This window comes from Nelusetta ayraudi, unplaced genomic scaffold (assembly GCF_046127955.1).
Source record: "Nelusetta ayraudi isolate G7.1 ecotype Tasmania unplaced genomic scaffold, CSIRO-AGI_Nayr_v1 ptg000026l, whole genome shotgun sequence".
NCBI classification, from domain to species: domain Eukaryota; kingdom Metazoa; phylum Chordata; class Actinopteri; order Tetraodontiformes; family Monacanthidae; genus Nelusetta; species Nelusetta ayraudi.
Genome location: NW_027466076.1, coordinates 6,992,779 through 7,014,018, shown reverse-complemented (window position 1 = coordinate 7,014,018; position 21,240 = coordinate 6,992,779). Strand labels below are relative to the sequence as shown.

The window sequence follows — 21,240 nt, the reverse complement described above, 5'->3', positions numbered from 1 at the left end:
GAGATAATGGAGCGTGTTTGACTGCCAAAAAGGGACAGGTTGCAAAAAATCAAGAGTGTATCAAAGGTGGGGCGGAGCACAGGACAGAGCAGGCACACACACACACACACACACACACACACACACAGAAATCAGACAGCTCTAGTCATAAATGAGAAGATGTGTCATTTCAAATTCAAAGCCAGCAGGTGGCGAAAAGAGCAGGCAGACGATGCGAAATGTTTGGATCAAGACGTCTTCAAACTACACTCAAGACGAGTACGAGAATTTGTTCCGAAAAAATAAAAAGTCTGACATATGACCTTTGATTTTTTTTTTTTCTTCTTCTTCTTTCAAAAAGAAAAGAAAAACCATAAAAAAAAAATCCAAAATCCAGCCAAGGAATATGAAGTATGAATCACCAGCACAAGTTTGAAATATTTATAATGCAAAGGCAACGTTAAACCTGCTCCGCGTTGGCAGGTCAGCAATCCAGAGACAGAAAAACAAATTCCTCAGACAGCATCGTTCCGCCCAACAGGCTGTGGCCCAGAAAGACAGAAAGAGAGATAAAAGAGCATTTCTGCACACGACTTTTAGATGATAATCGATGAAAAAAGTCAAAATTCCACGCTGCGGTGATTAGGGATGGACGATATATCGGCGTTTGCGATATCAAAAAAATTCAACGCGGTAAGAATATGTCGTTATATACGTTTTCAGTCGTTTCCAGCGTATCTGTGTAAACAGGATTTTTTTTTTTTTTTTTCAAATACAGCTCCGTGTAAACGCGTTTTATTTCCCGAGTGCGGTTTCGAAAACGTGCGGTTTCAAAAAAAATCCCCAAAGACGGAGTTGAATTGTTTAATATTTTTTTATCGTCACTTTTATCGTTATCGCAATAAATGCCAGAAATTATCGTGATAAAATTTTTTTAGTCCAATATCGCCCATCCCTAGGGGTGATGCATGCGATGGTTTATCGCGAGGGAAAAAAACGCGGCAGCAACCTCGATGAAAAAATGCCAGCGTCCGAGTGTAAACAGGTCAGGTGACCCTGGCGGCGGCGTCCCGGCTCAATGACGATGTCAGAAACCAGGACGCCGCGATGACAAAGGCGACCGTTCGAAAACGCGAACACGCGGAACAGTCGGGCGGTCGATTCGAACGGTCGAGACAAAGCTTGTTGCTATGGTTTTGCGCTTCCTCCCGCTGCCTGTCACACCGGTTTGTGAAGGAATGAAGAAAAAAGAAAAAAAAAAAAAAAACCAAGATGAAACCTCTCGTGTTTTGTTTCGACAAACTTTGAGAACATCTTATGGCGATTAATCCATCAGTATCCATGGTAATGTGCGTTTCCTGTGTGGGTTCCCTATACCTCATGCTCATTTATATTTATATATCATATATTTTACGCCCCCTCAAACGGCTTCCGCCGGGAGCTTATAGCAGCGCAAAGTTTTTTCGTCCGTGGTCCTTCTGTGCTGAAGTGTTACCTTTTAATTGGAGCTACTTGTAATTAATTAAAAATCTATATTTCTAGTGTGTGAGAGATGGGGGGGGGTGGGGGGGAGGACATGACAAAGCGCTTATTATCACAACCGGCTGAAACGTCGACGCCGCGCCACTAAAAGCGAGCCCTGCCGGAGGTCAGCGGCCTCAAAAAAAGCGGTGAGGGGGCCTTTAATTTATTCTTTATTTGTTTTACCCGAGGAGGGAGCCCACTGAGGGCCCTAAAAGCTAAAAGCTCCGGCACACAGCCGCTGGCTCACATCTCCTCGCCTTAACTGCAGAGCCAGCTGCAAGATAATCTCATAATCGCAGCATCATGGGAAGACTGAGAGAAATTTTGGAGAGACTGGCAAAGACCTTCCAGATCGGAAACGTGCTCGTGCGTCAGGGGCTGGCAGAGTGCCTGGGGACCCTCCTGCTGGTGGTGAGTGAGGAGATTCTCATTTATACATTCATTGTTCCATTACGCAAGACGCTGAGGGTTTGAGTTTGCGGAGAGAAATTAAAAGTGGGACAGAGGCAGCAAAAAAAAAAAAAACAAACGGTTATTGTATCTTGGAAATGATGAGAAAGTTTGAGACTGTAGGAATTATTATTATTTTTTTTTTTTTACAAATTTTTGCTAAGAATATCGAAAGGCTGCATGGTTTATCTGTGGACTAGATCCACGCAAAATTATACACTTAAAAAAAAAATGTAAATCCAAATAAAAATTCAGCCTCGACATAAAGGTCCAGATCAGACACTTCCAAACAAGATCCCAAAGGATTTCACAGTGGCGAGCCCTTTTTACGAATTCACCAGTTAAAGTATCACCAGTGGAGAATCTGGTGTGGTGACACTTTTTTCGATTCACGCAACAGTTCGAGAGGTTCACAGAAGGAAAGAATCCTCGCAATGGACGCCGACAGTGTTTCATTCCAACTTGAAACAAAAACATTTTTCCATTCTGCTTGTGTGGCGTGAAAAGCAGACGAAGCAGATGAAGAAGGACATACTCGCTGCCAGATATCGCTGTGTTCAATCCGTCCCACATGATCACGGCTCATAGCTTTGATGATCAAGATCAAAAAAATGGTGGAATGTATAAAAAAAAAAAGGGGGGGGGGGGAATTAAAGATAAAAGTTTTTAAACCCTGAAATCCTGGTGAAAGAAACGTTCAACTGCCCAACGAGCATAAAAATTAAATTGCACAATTCCCGTACGTCATACATCGTTGCATTTGCACTTTCTTTCAAGCTTTGCTTTGCTTTCACTTTTTCTACTCTCCCTAGAAATTGTTTCCTCTGCCTTTGTTTCTCTAAATCACTGCACACCAAGATGAAGACGCGCCGAAATTAAATTCCTCGTTTTGCGTGTACAGACTTGTAAGACAAAAGTCGATTTTTATTCTGGTTCGGGGCGAGGCGTTTCGGAGGAGAAATAAATAAATACGTTAAAAAAAAAAGTTGTTTTTTTTCTTAGGTCATCTAATAACATTACGCCGCTGCTCCCGAGTTCCTATTATCGGCGCTCTTGAATTTAAATGCCTAAAGTCTGCAGCAACTACCTTTTTGTTATTCTGTTCTCCTCACCCTCGCTTTTCAGCTCTTTCTCAGCTCTTCGCTAACACCTCGTCCGACCCACCGGGGCGAGACACGGGATTCCTTTAAATTAAAAAAGAAAATGTTTTTCGCACCGCTGCACAACAATGTGGAATCACTATTTTTCTCGGAGCGCCCGCAGACAAGATAAATATCAGCCTGGTCCAGCAGAAGCGGGAGCGCCAGGTCTTTTTGTTTTCGCCGCTGCCCCACCCTCCGCGGCCGCGGCCTCTGCAGGTGTAATCAGAAAGTAGCAGACATCAATAGCCGCACGCAGAGCCTGACGGTAACGTACACACGACCTCCGGGGTCAAAGAGGCGCACCCTGCCTGTGACGAGACCCAAACCTCAGCCGGGGACCTGGCTCCTGTCGGAGCGCTTGCCAGGGTTTTCATGGTCCTCTTTGAACTCTGTCCACCACCTTTGACACCAGAATAACACCGCGTTTGTTGTTCGACCGGAACCCACACGGACCCAATTATTAGCCCGAGCCGGGGTCTTGATCATCCCTGAGACACAAGAATCGGGGAAAAAAAAAAGTTTGAGGTATGGGAGCTAAACGGCATCGCAACCTTTACTGGTGGCCTTAATTTGACCTTCTTTTGAACGGGCAAGTCCAACTGTTCAGCGTTTCCGCACTTATGGCATCACATGCTGTTCGCTAACAAGGTGATTAAGGGGGGGGGGATCACAAACACGAGAGTCTGTTCCATGAATGCACCATTAAGCGTTCAGCTTCAACGGCGCTACTACTGTTGAGACACTAATTGCAGACAACAATTTTCTTCTTTCGGTAAATCAAAAATAAAACTTTTTTTCACCGCTCCAAGTCAGATGCCGCCTGCGCTGTAGTGGTTGCAAAAAGGGAGATTTGTTTGTTTCTTTCCCCCTCTGTACTCTCTTTCTGATTTCTCAAAAAGGGGCCAAGGTCTAAAAATGGAGAAATAATGTTAGCATCCTCCAACACACAAAGAGGATCCCTATCAAACCGGATGAAAACTTTGGAAGATGCACCCCTTCATCTCAGCAAAAAGATCATAATCACAAGCTTTTGCATTTGACAGGCAATGCTTCCTCTCTCTCTCTCTCTCTCTCTCTCTCTCTCTCTCTCTCTCTCTCTCTCTCTCTCTCTCTCTCTCTCCCTCTCTCTCCTCTGCACAGATGTTTGGCTGCGGGGCGGTTGCACAGTCGGTGTTGAGCAGAGGCTCTCACGGCTCCTTCCTGTCGGTCAACCTCGCCTTTGGTTTTGCCGTGACTCTGGGCATCTTGATGTGTGGACAAGTATCAGGTGAGTATGCACTGGAGCGTGTTTTGGCTTCTCAAAGGAGCTCCCCGAGACATCGAGCTAAACCGAGTAACCTGCAGGGAGCCGGTTTGTTGTGGTTGCAGATACAGCCATGGCAACAACGAAATCCAGCAATTTTTAATGCCAGATAAAGACATCTAGCTTCATTTTCATTAACCTGATAGATGTTGGACCTTAATGGAAGTCCCCTCCGGGCTTCTTTTAAGTATTTCTGAAATGCCAAGTTATCTCCAAGATCTAAAGTGGTGCTCAGGCAGTTTGGAGGGCAATGAAAGGCCAAGGAAACAGCGAGATCACTCTGGATCCAGTCACATTCCAACCGCGCGTGCTACATTTTGTTATTGTGGAATGATTCTTTTCCCCTCTTTTCTTTAGTGCATGTGGGATCATTGTGGCTCAATTTTGGACGGTGATCAATGGGGATGATTTCCGACTGCTAGGCCAGAAACATTCTGGTTCGCCGCAAACGCGCCACAAATTGCCCACCGAAGCTCAGATAGGAAGCAAAAACGAAACCCCGCCTTTCCGGCGTCTTTCGACAAATTGGTGTTTTATAATGGGTAGCGAAAAGATAAATAAAATCTGACAAATTACTCATGTGGACTGTCCGCGACAAAAGCAGGCGACGGCAGCCAACTGTCGATGAGGCGGCGGGGCTCGGGTCGATGCCGGGGTGAAGCGTTTCATTATCATGAAGGGAATAACATTTTGTTGAGCAAGTCGTTTTCATTACCGTCACCCAGAGTGGCGCCCGCGCGACGTTTGTGTCCGGCGTTGCATCAGAAACGCAGACAAGTCGTTATTATCGACGGGTCGACGGGGCCACCAAATATCAGCCGGAGATGAATGGCCGTTGCCTCAAGGACAGTATTTACGGAGCCGTGGACGGACACGCACGCGCACGCACGCGCGCGCGCGCACACACACACCTATTTCTACGCTTGGATACTACAACTGGAAGCAAAGCAAGTCGATGCGAGCGACTTCTGTCAAACAAAAAAAAAACAAGGGGAAGCGACGGTGCGAAAGCCCTGAGCAGTTCACTCCTTCATCCTCCATAATGAGGCTGCCGCTCCGACGCACACTGCAGTTGCAGGCTAAAAGGGAGGGAGTGCGGGGGGGGGAAACAGAGAGGAGGAGAGAGAGCTCTCATAAATAGACGGCTCGAACCCGGACGCCATCGAGCTGTGAACACAAGTGGGGATCCACGTGGACCATCAGAAGCTTATTTCCTTCTTCAAAGTGAGAGAGAAGGAGAAGGAGGAGAAGGAGAAGAAGGAGAAGGAGAAGGAGAAGAAGAAGAAGGAGAAGACGGAGAAGGAGAAGGAGAAGAAGGAGAAGGAGAAGGAGAAGGAGAAGAAGAAGAAGAAGAAGAAGAATTAAATTTCTGTCGGAGAAACTTCTTCAATAGTAACAGGACTTGGCCCAGTCCGCTACTACACCCCTCGTTGTGTGTGTGCCCGACTGAGAGGGGAGGAATAGAAAAGAAACCGGGAGAAAAAACAACAAGATAACAGAGACGTGGGGAAGCTGCAGGGGAGTTTGGCGCGGCCGCTCTCCGCCGGTGACAGTCCGGTCTCAGGTGCACGAATAAGCGAATATCTGTGTTTCTCCGCCGTCCGTAGGTGGCCACCTGAACCCTGCCGTGACCTTGGCGCTGTGCTTGCTTGGCAGGGAGCCTTGGAGGAAGTTCCCATTGTACTGCCTCCTCCAGACCCTCGGAGCCTTCCTGGGCGCCGCCATTGTGTTCGCCCTGTATTTGGGTACGTGAATCTAAATAATGGGGCTCGCCAAAAGACGATAATATTTACAAGGCGGGACAAAGCCGGGGACAAACGGCGGGATTGTTTACAGTCGAGTGGCGGACGCGCGACTCGTGGTTCCCGTCGCCGCTAAGTGGCGACGGCTGACGAGTTTCGGAGCGCCGGGAGTGGCGACAAATTAGTTTTGTTTGTTTTTTTTGTTGTTGTTGTTTTTTTTCAAGGTAAGAGTGCGCTAATTCCCTCTCCTTTGTACGCTTTGACAAACACACCAGGCATTTAGTTATTTTCTCTGCCGCACAAATAAAGTTTCGTTTGCCTTCAGTGAGTTTCGGGTACTTTCAGGATTCAAGGCTTTAATTACTACTATTCAGAAATGAATTTCACTGGCAAACACACCAAATTTCTCATTCTCTCAAAAAATAGCATAATAAAAAAAAAAAAAAGCATTAAATGAATAATTTAGAACCATTGTGGCTGTGCAAGGCTGCATTCTAACCTCAACCGGGTGCTTTTCATATCAAGGAAACCTGAAAGAGAAATATGTAAAACAGGAAGGGAAGGCCTTTTCAAAACAAAAGACCAAAAGAGGATTTGCTCAGTCACAGTTTGGCGAACTTTTTGTCAGCAATTGGACTGGCCCGCATGTTAATATTAGCCTTTTCACTAAATCGAAAAGTTTGCCTTCAGCTTTGCAAACCTGCAGAGATTTGAATAAATCTGTGTTGAAACAATAATGCAAAGGAAGCGGCAGAATGACGCTTTCATAATTCGTACTTTGAATAACGCGACGATTGTGACGAAAAAGTACATTTGTACCACGATTTGCACTTTGGAAATGCAATTCATGCATTTGTTTAGTCTCAATAACGGGCATGCATTTTTAATGAGATCATATTTGTGCTGTCATAATTCTGCTGCGGCAATCCAAACAGCCCCATTAAATTGTACTATAATTTTGCCACTGAATCAAATCGAAGAGCAGTATATTGGTTTAGCGTTTTACATGCCATCCTTTGAGCTGGCAAATAAACTGCGTGAGTGAACAATTACATTGAAAGTTACTTTGACTGAATGCTGAGCCAGGATGTTTTTACATATGCACTTGAGTTTTTTGTTGCATGATCACATGCTCCTACAGCCTTTACAGATTAATACATTTTTTTTTTTTTTTTTTTTTTTACATATAAACAAACTGATGTCTTGTTTTTCCTTCCTCCATCCTGCCACCAGACGCACTACTAGACTTCAACCAGGGGGAGCTGTCCGTGGTGGGGCAGAACGCCACCGCTGGGATTTTTGCCACGTACCCGTCCAGTCACCTGACCCTGCTGAATGGATTCGTAGATCAGGTAACGTCTCACACACTGCTGATCGCGAGAGCCATTTCACCTCTGCGCGCTCGACCTCTGCGCGCTCAAGCCGCTGAAGCACAGACTGACTCACGTCATGCAGTGGCGTCCATTTGAAATTCATTATTTCAAAGAGTGAAATCAACCGCAGCTTTAAAAACAGGGAGACTTCACCGTTCTGCTGAGGTATAAGGGCATCCAGTGTGTCAACTAAGAGCCGATCGCATCACAGCTGCTCCTCTCATTTCCTCCGACAGCTGAGAGAAGCATATGGTGATGTGAGCAAGAACAGTGCGCACTTTCCTTTGACCTCAGCGGCCATTCGAGCAACTTGTGTGCAACTACAGTTTGTAGTTGCACACAAGTTGGAGAAAAGAAAGTGTGTTTCTTTTTTTGGTTCATTTTGGTTTGTTTTCCATAGCTAAATAATTAGAATATTGCTGTTTAAGGTATGGGTAAAATTTTGAATAATCTGTTTCAAGGAACTTTGAGCTATATATACAATTTATATAAATGTTAGCGTGTTTGTTTTTGTAACCTAGTATTTTTTCATTAGTGCCTGTCTTTCAAAACACAAACACGAAACACAGAACATCCCAATTTGATTTGATGATCTGTCGATCACAATCCTGGTGACGATGTTATAATAGATTTTGTCCAGCTGGTGGCACCACACTGGAGAATTTGGCACAGCTGTCTTTTACCTCAGCAGTGCCGCGCCTAAACAGCAGGGGGCAGTAGCGGCACTCTGTTTTGTTGTTTTGTTTTTTTTTGTCAATGCACCCAACACGCCTCAGCATGCATACAGTATCTATCAACTTTCTTTCTACTGTGCACACCAGTGTTGTTTTTGGCAGGCATTTCAGATTTAGTCTTAGTCATCGTCTTTCGGACGAAACGCTTCTTCGTTTTAGTCACATTTTAGTCATTTTGTATCCTTAATGGTTTTAGTCAACTAAAACTCAAATAGATTAGTCAATTTTTTGTCAACGAAATCACTCAAGGTTATGGTCCAGGTTGAGTTAGTTTTTTTTAAAAGATGTTTATCAATAAGGCCAAAATTACATTGAATCCAAAAGTTGACAGGTCATATGAAGTGCAATTGAATTCATAAAGCAGTTCATTTTCCTAACCCTTTTGTCAAATAACTCATTCCTTACCACCACTTACCAGATTGATATCTCTCTAGCCTAGACTTCCCAATTGAGTGGAATCTGTTTACTATTATACTCTACAAGTTAAGAGACAAAAGATTCTTTCTTTTGTTTTATTTTTGAGAACCATCAAAACTGCAATCACAAAGTGATAAAAACAGATATAACACTAGGCAATCAGAGGGGCACACGCATACACACACACACACACACACCAATAGTTCTGAGACCCATCAAAAGTGCAATCATGAAGTGATCTGAACAGATATTGTCATTGAAATAGGAAACATTCACCAACATCTGCTCAGCATTGTTTTAAAACAATATAGACACCAACACAGTCAACTAAAGCCTGATTTATACTTAGTGGCATACTGGTGTACTGCTTAGTAAATAGCAGATACACAAGCTCACCATGTGTTACGAACTTGTGTATCTGCTATTTACTGCATGCAACGAAATCAGGTTTAAGGATTTGCATCTGACGTCATCTTCATACGGAAGACAGTGCACCGTTTGTGGCTGGAACTCTGTAACGTGACTCACGTACCCTTGTGTCTTTAGCTTGAAGGCCATAAGGCTCGACGTGCAATGATAAAGCATGTAACGTGACACAACAACTAACTTTAGCCCGTCGAAGCAACGCAGCTAGCCACCCGTCCCGTTTTTCCCAGAATTGTTCTCTTTCTTCACCACCTGTCCCAGGAAAAATAAAATCTCTCCCGGGACACAATTTGTCCCGTTTTTTTTAGGCAAAACCTCATTTGATTACCGTCTGTGGTCTCGATAGGGTTGCCAACCCTCCCGTAAAAATACGCGATCGTCCCGCATTTGGCAACTGAAAAACCTGTCCCGTAATGAACTGATACGGGACGCACTTGTGGTGGAAACCCTCCGTGCAAAACACAAACGTTTTCGTCTAGTCTCGTCTCGTCAACGAAAACGCACATTCGTCTCGTCCCAATTTAGTCATCAAATACTTATGTTCGGCTCGTCAACGTCACGTCTTCGTCACGGAAACAAAAAGGGGGCGTCAACGCAAACAACACTGGTGCACACGTGGTGTGAGATGTATTGCTTTGAAGCCCATAAGTCCAAATGTGCAGCAGTGCAGCCGAGCAAAGTCAAGCGCAAAGTTTGCATGCAGCAGGTTTTTAATCCCCCTTTTAATCCTGGCATTTGTGCCACTTAGCTAAGAAAACATCAGAAAGTTAATGAGAAGCACTACAAGTAATTCACTGTAACTTTAAATGTAATTAAACTTAAAAAAAAAAAACACACACACACACACACATATTAAAAAATAAATAAAAAGGACAAGCCCCAAAGGCAAAACTTCCTGTTCAGAGCAGGGCTTTTCTTGATTAAAAAGTTTTTAATGTTTCCCTGGACAAAACTCAGTTGGTGATTTGAGAGATCCTTTGATCATCAGAGTCAAAGCAGAAACATTTGATCTATGCCATGAAAGGAGACAGGAGCCTTATCGAATTGGTTATCAAATTAATGTGAGCTTAAAAAAAAAAAAATGTCAGAAGGAAAAGTCTTTCCTGCCTCACCGAGCTGTTGCTGCAGGTGGTCGGGACGGCCGCGCTGGTCCTTTGCATCCTGGCCACCGCCGGCCCGCACAACGACCCGGTCCCCAGAGGCCTGGAGGCGTTCGCCGTGGGACTGGCGGTGCTCGTCGTCGGCCTGTCGATGGGCTTCAACTGCGGCTACGCTGTCAACCCTGCCAGGGATCTGGGGCCTCGCGTCTTCACGGCTCTGGCAGGCTGGGGGAGTGAAGTTTTCACGTGAGTTTAACGGCAAAATGTACCCATCCATCCATCCATCCATTCATTCACTTCCTGCCACGTCTGATCCTCATGTGAAACTCCAAACTCCAAAAATACATAAAAAATACCCAGAGTGGCAATCAAACCTGAAACCTTTTTTGCAGCGCTAACCGTTGCGCTTCTGCACCACCCACACAGCAACATTTGGGGAGCTTGTAAAGTATGCAGACTACAATTTGTGTGGTCAGAAAGCATATTGCAAATAGACGAATGGCTGTTTATGCAACGCTTGCAGCTCCCTGGCCCTGCTACTAGCATGCGGCGGTGCCAGACTATGCTAATATAAAAGGTAATTATAAGTGAATGACCACACTAGTTTTACGTTTGGCGATTTTATCCAACTGGGCAGACACATGAGCAGTTGCCATTGCTTTTTCTGCCAAGGTTTGACCTTTGAAGGAGCAGTGACAGAATGTCCGGCTGCACACAGAACATCTAAATTTGCTCAAAGTGGCTGTTGTGTTTAATTGGCCGAGTCACAATAGACGTTTTCATTCTCTCTTTTATTCCAAACGTTTCCCCAGACTATCACACACAGACACTAACGAAAAAGGAGTCGCTGAAGTAAACACACGGGGCCCCGCACGTTGAATAATAAAAGCCTTTCATAATAAAAGCCTTTATAGGTGCGAGAGACTATTCACACCTGAGATTCAGGCTGCGTGCCCCACGGTACAACCACACTCTCCAAAGCTAATAGCATTTGCGACACTTTCAAACCGCCAACTGTCAGAATGTAGGTTTTGAAAGGCCTGTCTGGACCTGTCAGAAGGTTGGAATGTGCGCTGTGATCACACTGAACCGGATCCCTTTGTTTTGATGTAACACCTTTCAACAATAAACAATTAATTCATTAAAAACATTCTGACGTGCCGTCCACACATCTCAGTACCTCTATTTCTTCTCCAGAACCAGCCCTGCATCTTCCTCACAACCGATTCGTTTGAATAAAGAAAACTGAAAACATTTTTAAGTAAATAATTGACTTTTTTTTATTATTATTATTATTATCTTGTCACAGCGCCCACACCTACTGGTTTCTCGTGCCCATCTGTGCCCCCTTCCTGGGCGCAGTGGTGGGTGTGCTGATGTACCAGCTGATGATTGGATATCATTTAGAGCGAGACGTGCACAAGGAGCCGGAGAAGAAGGTGGAGAGGAAGGAGGATGAGGAGGATACCTTCAAATTTTCTGGCATGGCAACCGACGACAACGCCTGAGCTCCGTGGGACCACATTGTTCCAAGGACATCCAGTTCTGGACTTTATCTTAGACTGAAAATGAAACCCGTTTTGTATTGCAACTTAGACTAGATATAAATAAAACTGCTGTATGACAGCAGGGTTTTTGATAAACTGTCTATCCATGTGTGTGTGTGTGTGTCAGATATCTATTTTCTGTGTAAGGCATAAACTACTTTTGTTCTTCTTTTTTCAATATGACAACATGATTATCCTACAAAACGTACACATTAAATGACCAAATAAGCAAAGTTTTCTGTGTGTGTGTCAGATCACACACACACACACACACACACACACACACACACACACATACACATGTCTGGAACTGTAATAGTTCACCACACGTGTTGCAAATGCCACCAGTCATGTCACCACACAAGCAGATGCTTGTGCAGCTACACAAGTCTACTTGATAACTGACTAATTCATGACTTGTATTTTCAAACACTGGCATTTTGCAGCATCTGTATAGCTGAAAATGTGACATGGGCAAAAATACGCTCTTGATTGCATAACGACATGATGTGACAACAGAGGCTCTTGGAGCACCAACAAAAAATTCCACTGGGGCACTTTCAACATGTGTTCATAATCATTGTTATATATTTAAAAGAATAAATAACTAAAATAGTCACCAAACGTTGATATCATCATTCCAAATGCTTGCATATTATATACATCTAAAATTAAATAAATTGAATGTATATGTATATGAAAAAAATATTGAAACAATTTCTTTAAAAAAAATATATATATATATATATATATATATATATATATATATATATATATATATATATATATATGTATATATATGTATAGTTAGAACTTAAAAACGCTCGAGCTGGAGTAGGTTATTTGGCTGTGACCGATACAAGTTTGCTTGCTAACTAATCAACACTAACACTAATCTTGCCTTCCTTTTTCTTCAGTCTCTTTTTATTTTTTTCACTGCCAGATGGGTAGTTCCTTTTTGTTGTTCATCACCTTCACGAGAATCTTCGAGAACGTCCAGAGAGAATACGTATCACACAGGTTAACAACCATATGAGATCGTGGGAATAACGTGTGGACCCCAGGTAAGTTTCCTTACCAGCTGAGATGTTGGCGGAAATTGCCCAATTGTTTGAGAAGAGGGCGTGGTAACAGCAGTTTAATAGGCCCCGGGCGCCAAGCTGTGCCCCTGATGCCCTTTTAACTGATTTCAGATCTGTAGTCAAGGGATAGTTTACTAAATCTACACAACTGCCAATTTGCCATGCTGCAACTCTCGTGTGAATAAAATAACAGAACATACGATACGGTAAGTGTTGCCACACACTTAACTGTGTGTGTGGTTTAATTTTGAGTGGATTATTCCTTTGACAGCCTTTCGTCCGTCCCTTACTGTGGACAAATACTATTTTGTGTGAATCTTTTCAATAGCAAACAGTCAAATGGTTTTAATGTTTGTTAATGACCCTTCCTCCAACCACCCCACACCATGCAACACTGCCCGGCAGGTGAATTTCTGAGATCCTGAAACCTTTGTAAGAAAAACGTATCTTGTCGTTTTGTGGAACATTCCATCTGGCACATCAGGTGTCTATCCACGGGTCCAACCCACCAGCACATTAGCTGGTGGGATGGATCCGCAACACGCTGTTCTCAGGTCAGTACATGATCTTCACATCCACAATGTTTGAAATAATTATGGAGAATTTTCTGTCAGTCTTCTGGGACACGGTTGACAGACAGGAACGCGCTGGCTCGGAGACGCAGAGAATATGTCAGTTTCACCCGAACTTCCTTTTTTTCGTTAATTGCAAAAGAAAAAAAAAAAAAAAAAAAAAACTAGCCTGCTCTGGGGGTAAAAAGGAGAATCTACACGTAGGAGCCTTAAAGTAATCTTACATTTTTAAGCTGCAACCTTTAATTAAGTCGCACAAAAGCCTTTCACAAAATTTGCGACTGGGAGCTTCACCTCTTCCAAACTTGCTTCCTGGCTCAGAACTGAGGCACAGTGATTGCATGCCATTTCACCACGCTACACTTATTATTTTTTTCAATTTACTTACATTTTTAAAATTATTCAAAGAAAACACACACACAGACACACACACACACACACACACCGCACACAAACACACACAAATTTGGTCTATTGAAAATATAAGAAATGGTTTTCACCGGCGTTGCTGCTGCTGTGGAGAAGAAACTTGAGAGATATGCAAATAGTGACATTTACCACATTATGAATGCCCCCCCCCCCCAAAAAAAAACTGTTTAAGTCCCACTTTTTGGCTCACATTGCCACAGGTTGGCATTGAAAGAGCACTGGGGCAAAAAACAAAACAAGAAAATCAAAGGTTGGGAACATTTGCCTCTCATTCGTTCTGAACGACAGAGCTCACACATCACACGCTGCAGCTCACGTTACACATCGGAACCTCTTTATCACCACAGCAACGTCTTCCACGACCACCCATCCACGCTCATTTATCATTGCACCGCGAAGGGAGCATCTCTCTCTCCCTCTCTCTCTCTCTCTCTCTCTGCATCAAAATATGAGTAATGACTTTTTTTTCAGCTTCTGGGTGAGAATATCAATCCATCAGATTTTTACAAAGGTTTTAAACTTCAGAGACGACTGTTTGACATTTACAGTTCCTCTTTGCCGTGACCTTTGCAGCAGTACACCAGACACGTCCGGCGTCAATCTCACAGTTTGTCTCTGAAATTATAATTCCGCCTCCTGTTGACTTGCAGAGGAGGGTCGTGTCCGTTGCCGCCGTCACGGTGGAGCAAATGCAAAATTCAATCGTAATCTGAGTTTAATTGCAAACCTGACAGCTCGCAACGCGGTATGATCCCATCAGGCATTCCAGCTGTCAAATTCACTGTTTGCTGATGCTTTTGAGCCACTCTTCCAGGAATGCTGGGCTGGAAAACAAAATAGTTGGATGGAAAAATAAAATATATATATCTGAGTCTTGGAAAGGGGGAAAAAAAAAAAAAAAGCAATAACAGGAATAGTTTGCATGGTTGCACATGACGGATTTGATGCAAAGCTAACACGTACAAGGCAGTGCACTGACGCATAAAAACATGGAAGGATTCCATTTTAGATTCCACTATTTTATTCCACCCCAATCTTATCACGCATGTCAGTGAGTGGAAGGAGCCGAAAACATGAAAGCTTGAGCCACAGCACCACTGTGTGGAGGATGAAGGAATTGCATCCATCTGCTTTCCGCTCTGCACTTGGTGCGCACAGGTCGGGCTGCAGCCTGCTCAGCTGTCTTTTCTGGACACCAGTGTCTTGCTGAGCCAACAGGGCGAAGCAGCCACCTAGACAATTTGGAAATGGCAACCAACCTGAAGGTCTTTGGTGTTCGAGAGGAAGCCAGAGTGGAGAGAATCTGAGCCAGCCCTGGGAAGACAGAGGCAGAATATGCAGAAAGGTCCAGGAAATGAACCTGCAACCTTTATGGCCGTCAAGCCATGAGCACCACTGTGCGACCCAATGTATATCTTTATGAGGGGCTACATAAGGCAGGAGTTGTAGTATGGGAGAGTATTATTATAAAGACAAGTAGTTCAGTTTTGCACTCAGTTTGAACAATGAAAATAAATAAAACTAAATATCAGTGCCTCATGAATATCTTAGAGGGAAAGGCACACTATAAAGTCAGACTGTTTTCAAATGGTTGAGGCGACAGCAGCCCTGGACTCCCAGCCAGTCTGTGATTAAGAGCTGTCTGCAGCATGAAGGGGGAACAAGGAGTCCTAGAAGCAACGGGCCGGGCCTGCGCGGAGCTCTGATCTCAGCATCAACCGCTGTGTCTGTGTCACACGGAGAGACGGAAGGATCTGAGGCGGCAGCGACAACCTCGCTGGGCGCACTTGCCGAGCGCAAGTGCACTCAGAAGAGTCGTGCCGCTCTGAAGGCAGCTCCGGTTGTTGACTGGAATAGGATCGTCCTTCCTTTGTCCAGCCGCTTTGTATTTCGTGCACTGATAAAAAAAAAAAAAATAAATAAAAAATAGAAATGAATAGACAAAACTTTGGAAGCAGTTTAACTTTGCAGCATTTCTCCACAGCAGCCTGAAACTGTCGTGCAAGACTTTAAATTAAAAACTACTCTAGTTTATCAAGTCAAACGTAAAATATCATGGCCCATGGCAATATTAAACTAAGAAAAAGGCATCCTTCTACTAATCTATTGTACTTCTACGAATATATTGTACTATGCTTTTACACTTGCATCCATTTCTTACTGTTTGGTAGATTTGGGGGGGGGTGGGACGCTGTAAATAATCCTTGTTTTTCATTTTTGCAGGCTCATAAACAGCTGCATTTTAAAAGAAAAACAAAAAAAACAACAGCAGATTTTTGGCAGCCTCGGAATTTGCAGCTACTCGAATTTAACAAACTCGCGGCTCCTAAAATAGCACTGCCATGTATAAATTGCATAACAGCAGGCTGTGCTCCCGAGGATGTTTTTAAGTAAAAAGATATGAGTGTGAAGTGAGAGGAGCTGCGAGCTGCGAGACAAAGAGGTTAGTCAGTATCTGGAGTCAATTGGAGGAAGAGATGAACACAGAACATACCTTAGATCTTCTTTTTTTTTTAAAGAATGCTTCAACCCAGGATAATTGTGAGATATAAAAGTGATGTATGGAGATTAGAGCGAAGGCGACAGTCGGCCCACAAAAATAATAAAACTAGCAAACAACTAGTTAAGCTTTATGTAAATTCAGCGGTGCGGGTGAGCCTTGACTGCTGGAAAGGAGCCAAACTAGCCAGCTAGTTTAACAGATTGTTTGTTGTTGTCAAAGTTGAATTGTTTCATATTCAAACAAACGTCTGCAATTCAAAGCCATTTGCTAAACTGTATTGGAATCCTGCCTGGCAGCTTTCTCCGGCTGCTGGCGCCGCCGACGTCTTCCAGCGGTGCCAGCGTGGATATCACATTTAGCAGAGTTAGGAAAAAGCCAGCAAAAGGTCAGATGTCTCCGCTTTCATTTACTCAAACTGTCATCGCCACTCACCCTCGTCGAGCATTATTTATTTTTTTAATTCAAATTTTAAAATAGATTGGAGCGCTACATTTGACGTAGGGTATGCGTCGAAAGTCCAGCCTGAGGCCACGAAGGAACGTCGTCTCGGTGAACCTGAAGAGGCGACAGTTCGCAGACGGTTAACTTTGACTGTGACTTTTAAAAAAAAAAAAAAGAAATCCACGAGAAATGCTTTTAATTAAGAAATAAATACTAATATCACACTTTTAACATTGCAATGTCATCCTACATCCTATATGCTTCTATATCAGATTTAGTTCCCTCAGTATTCTTGACCATTGCTGCCTCACAGCACCTGCACCTGCACCTGCACCTGCACTTGCACTTGCACTTGCACCTGCACCTGCACCTGCACCTGCACCTGCACCTGCACTTGCACCCACCTGAAGGCATACACTTCTTTGACAAACTGCAACAATACCGTGTCAAGTGTCATCCAGTTTGGATCGGATTGTGAAACAATGAGCATGGAGTAACAGAAACTATGATGAGCAGATAGCGATTACAGCTGAGGACAGCGTCATATGGCATAATAGCCTCTTTGTTACTGTGCAAAGCCATGCCGCAAATGCAGCGGAGCCGGAACCTCCAGTATGTGGGTTCCTAAAGCGATTTGGAAATATGTATATGAAGCTGTCGCACATTTCAGACAATACAGCAACACATGTTGACGGGGTCTGTCTACTGCTGCTTAAACAAAACACGTGTCACTGTGGATTTCCTACAACAGAAAATTAATTCCAGGGTTTGACCCCAAAGTTTTTTCTAATTTCTTTCTTTCACAAGACTGCTGGGATTGCAGCTTCTGTTCCACAACAAAGTGTTTCAATATTTTTCTTTTCTTATCATTATTTGCACAGAAGGGAAAATGCAAAACATAAAATAAAATAAACATCTGCAATTTGGATGCGAGGCTCCAGGCTAAACAGAGCTTGAACAAATAAATAAAATACAGTGTGTTATAAGTAATTTCTGGCATGCTGGTGGGATTTCCATTCTAAAATATCTTTGAAATTTAAATTAAAACTTTTTGTATGAGTAAACAACATCTGGTATTAAAGAGCAAACAACAACGACAAGGCAATAATGAGATTCGGAAGCCATAACTTAATTTTCAGGAAGCAGATATTCAGCTGCGGCATCAAGACAAGTTGGAAAGAGTTATTAGAGAATTGCATACTAATAAAAGTTGGTCTCTTGTGTAATATCCACCGAGACTAATGACGACGTTCGTGGAGTATTGGATATCAGTCAACACATGCGTGAGGCCATCCATTGGTTCTCTCGAGCTGTAGGGTGTGGTCCATGCTAAGGTCGCTATGCTACGCGATGCTCTGCTGATTTTCATTCCCCTCTCAGGTCGCTGTGAACTTCAGCAGGTCGTCTCCGCCGCATCAACAAGCTAAAAATGCACCAAGTTGCTGTCGTGTCATTGGCTGATTAGCTTTTTGCGCTAACTAGCAACCAAACGTGGTACCTAATAAAGTGGATCGCGAGTTTAGCAAAGCCAAGGATGTAAAAAATTTACCCAAAGCAAATGTTAAATTTTGACCAAACATGCTCACGTCTGTCTGTCATCAGGCCGCATTCCATTCAACATGCTTTCATTCACCCGGTGCAGTGTTGTCACTGTTTTTTTAACATGGTATTATCAGGGGACTATCGCCGCACCTAGTTTTTGTTATGATCTTTTTTAAAGATGTACAGGTTCACCGTTCCGTAACTGTTGTTGTTTATGTCTAACTGCACGCATGTGCGACCGAGACACGAACAGAAGCCGGAAGGAAAGCTAGTGCCGTTAAAATGCTTTGGATGTTTGTCTGCCTTAAGATTTTTTCCACACAAAAGCAGTGCAACTTTTCACTAAATCTCGGACGTCATGAGCTAATTGTGTAAAGCGAGGAGGATTCAACACCTTTTGTTTGCGCCAATCCTTTTCAAAATGACTCGCGCATGACAATACTTTTAAAGTAATTGCACTACAATGTAACACATCCAGTGGGACTAAAGAGGATGTCAGAAGTCGAATTACAACAGTTCAAACAGCCTTTCTGATTCTGTATTTCAACACACGCAAATGATGAACCTGGGTTGGCCTGCTGCCATGCAGACAAAATGTTGTAGTGAGCAGGTTGTCAAGTGCTATTGTTATTCTTGCCTGAATGCTGTTCTCTGATGTCTGTGACTGAGCACAGACACAACAAGAGTAGATTTTGGCTGTACTTGTTCTTCGCATTCTATGGAGGGGTGTCAAATCTAAGCGACCGGTTTAAATAAGTCATGTACTTGTCTTGCGCTTGTCCTTTCTGCTGCATATGTCGAATTAAAATCAGAGAGCTTTAAACCCCTGCATAGTTTGCATTGTTCTGACTGCAGATATTCGAGTAAACTCCCCGGCACATTCATGCGTTGTAATCTCAGATTGCTCCACGTCCATAAATTGTCAGCCCCAATAACCAAACGCTCACTAAAAATCGTGTGTGGTGGAGGAGGGAAACACGCCAGGCATGCAAGGGCAGGGACCTTGAAGCCACGTGTTACCGAGGGAAACTTCCTGTGTTTTGTGTAACTGCCAGTAAAGCGATTGTTATTGCGACTGTCGAGGTGAGACGAAACCTCCTAAACCGCAGTTTGAAGACGGCTCAAGGCACGGCCACCTGCCACTTCATTAGTTACACTGTTGCTTGCTTACCATCCAATCACATGGCGGCAAGTATATTTTGGTGTGTGGACGCGACAGAGACGATTCACTGAAGTTCAAAACTTGCATCAGAATTGGTAAGAAAGGCAATTTTAAGTTAAAATTTGAAGGCGGCCGTTGGAGCCAGACGGGCTGCTGCTCTATTTTCACATCGCAACCGCCTCTGGGGTTTCCTGAGAATATTCCCAAAGAGAGAAAATTATCCAGAGAGCGTCAGGTGTGTGGAGGAAAACGCCTCGGTGATGTCAGAGGTCACAGGTCAAAATGTGCAGACTGGTCGGCGGTCATGTCGGAGGCAACAGGAAGTCAAATAAGCACCTGTTGCAAGCGAAGCCTGCAGAATAGCACCTCTGAACGCACAACAATTCCGAACGCAAAAGACTCGCTGGCTCCCTCAGCGGTGACCCGGTACCAGACAGTCGTGCCAAATAAAGTCGCCAATGAGCCTAATTCTAATGCAAAAAAACAAACTAAAGAGTTACTTCCTGTCCATTCCAAACTGTATACAGTGTATTTTGTGTGTTCAGGGCATGCATTCGAAATCTCAGGAATGCGTCTGTGAATGTGTCCGGGTTCAACAGCTTACTAGAACTGCCTTGTGGTAATGCTATAATTCCCCTTGGCAGCGCTGAGGACCCCTCCCCTGTCAGTCAGCCTGAAGGCCTATTCACGGCAAATACCAAAACCCACACCCTGCAGTTGCACCGCAGCGTCCCTTTTGATCAAGACTCGGATTTACGTGTTTAGTTGACCGCGTATGGTCCGTTCTCCATCTCTCCAACGTCGGCTCTGTTGAGTTTACGCTGCGTTCCATCATTTTGAAGGAGGGGCTTTTGGCCAACGTGAAAACGAGACATGTGGCGATTGCTAGCGGATCGACCCCGTATGAAAAAAAATCTGTGTCAAGGTGATGAGATAATGAATTTTAATTTAGGGGCTTAAACAAGCGGAAAATGTTTTTTTCGCCGCAGCCTCAACACAGATTCTCTTCTGGAGGATTATGAAAAGAACAAACATACATAGATTTTTTTTTTTTTTTTTTTTTTTTTCTGGCACATCGGTTGCACGGGTTTAAGAGGGCATCCATCATGTCTGCGAAAAGCAGCCGCACGCCAAAGAAATGCAGTCAACCGGGTCGGAGGTGATCCGTCATCCATCACCAATTTGTCCGCCGTTCCAAATCCTCATTAGGTTGCTACATTGACGCTGTTATGAGGCTCAGACTGCAACAACACGGTTACATCACCTCCTTTGTGTTTGGGACTTAACGCGTAATGCCCCGTGAAATACTCGCCAGCTTAACTTTGCAAGAACAGAGCACCCTCACGTGGGCTCGCATTGATCGAACATCAAAACCTGCCACCTTTAGCCATTGATAAAGCTGAATAAATAGATTTGTAATATGTTGTTGTAAATGCTCATAGATTAAAGAATATTGTCGTTTCCTGGAGTAGCTGGTTGGGTTGGACTGTAATTGTTGACGTGTTGTGTGGTCTGCCCTGCGGCTTTTCTTTTATGACCTATATTTAAGTGTCCTAGGCGTTTTCCGGCAGGCGGCTCCCTGCGATGAACCTGTCAATTGTAATGGAAACAAAAGTGTTGGTTGCGTGACGTGGTGCTCCGTCAAAGAAAATGCAGCATAGGATTATAGGACACGTGAAATAATAGTGAGTTTAGTTGTCATGTTAAGAGAAATTGTAAGACTGTATGAATGGAATCGCTCTCTCTGTATTGGATGTATAAAGTATTTGTAA

The 21,240-nt window shown here is 43.8% G+C and overlaps 2 protein-coding genes across 3 annotated transcripts in view; one reads left to right on the top strand and one right to left on the bottom strand.

The window, feature by feature from the left end:
* The window catches only part of unc5da (unc-5 netrin receptor Da), a 239,964-nt gene extending 229,623 nt beyond the window's left edge, over positions 1-10,341 (bottom strand). For both annotated transcript variants that reach the window (XM_076029434.1, XM_076029435.1), the window contains exon 1: positions 10,203-10,341. The gene's annotated coding sequence lies outside the window, so the exon portion shown is untranslated. The remainder of the gene's footprint in view (positions 1-10,202) is intronic.
* Positions 1,775-12,254, top strand: LOC142890436 (aquaporin-3-like). Its single transcript, XM_076029462.1, has 6 exons — positions 1,775-1,914; positions 4,236-4,362; positions 6,006-6,143; positions 7,374-7,492; positions 10,219-10,436; positions 11,500-12,254. The coding sequence occupies exons 1-6, from the start codon at positions 1,807-1,809 to the stop codon at positions 11,696-11,698; spliced, it is 909 nt and encodes a 302-aa protein (XP_075885577.1). The 5' UTR covers positions 1,775-1,806; the 3' UTR covers positions 11,699-12,254.
* Positions 12,255-21,240: the final 8,986 nt, after the last annotated feature.

Excerpts from the sequence above, each read along its gene's own strand:
- LOC142890436 (XM_076029462.1), top strand. The coding sequence starts at position 1,807 with ATGGGAAGACTGAGAGAAATTTTGGAGAGACTGGCAAAGACCTTCCAG. Across the intron at positions 4,363-6,005 it reads GATGTGTGGACAAGTATCAG|GTGGCCACCTGAACCCTGCC; the intron begins GTGAGTATGCAC and ends CGCCGTCCGTAG. Across the intron at positions 7,493-10,218 it reads TGAATGGATTCGTAGATCAG|GTGGTCGGGACGGCCGCGCT; the intron begins GTAACGTCTCAC and ends CTGTTGCTGCAG.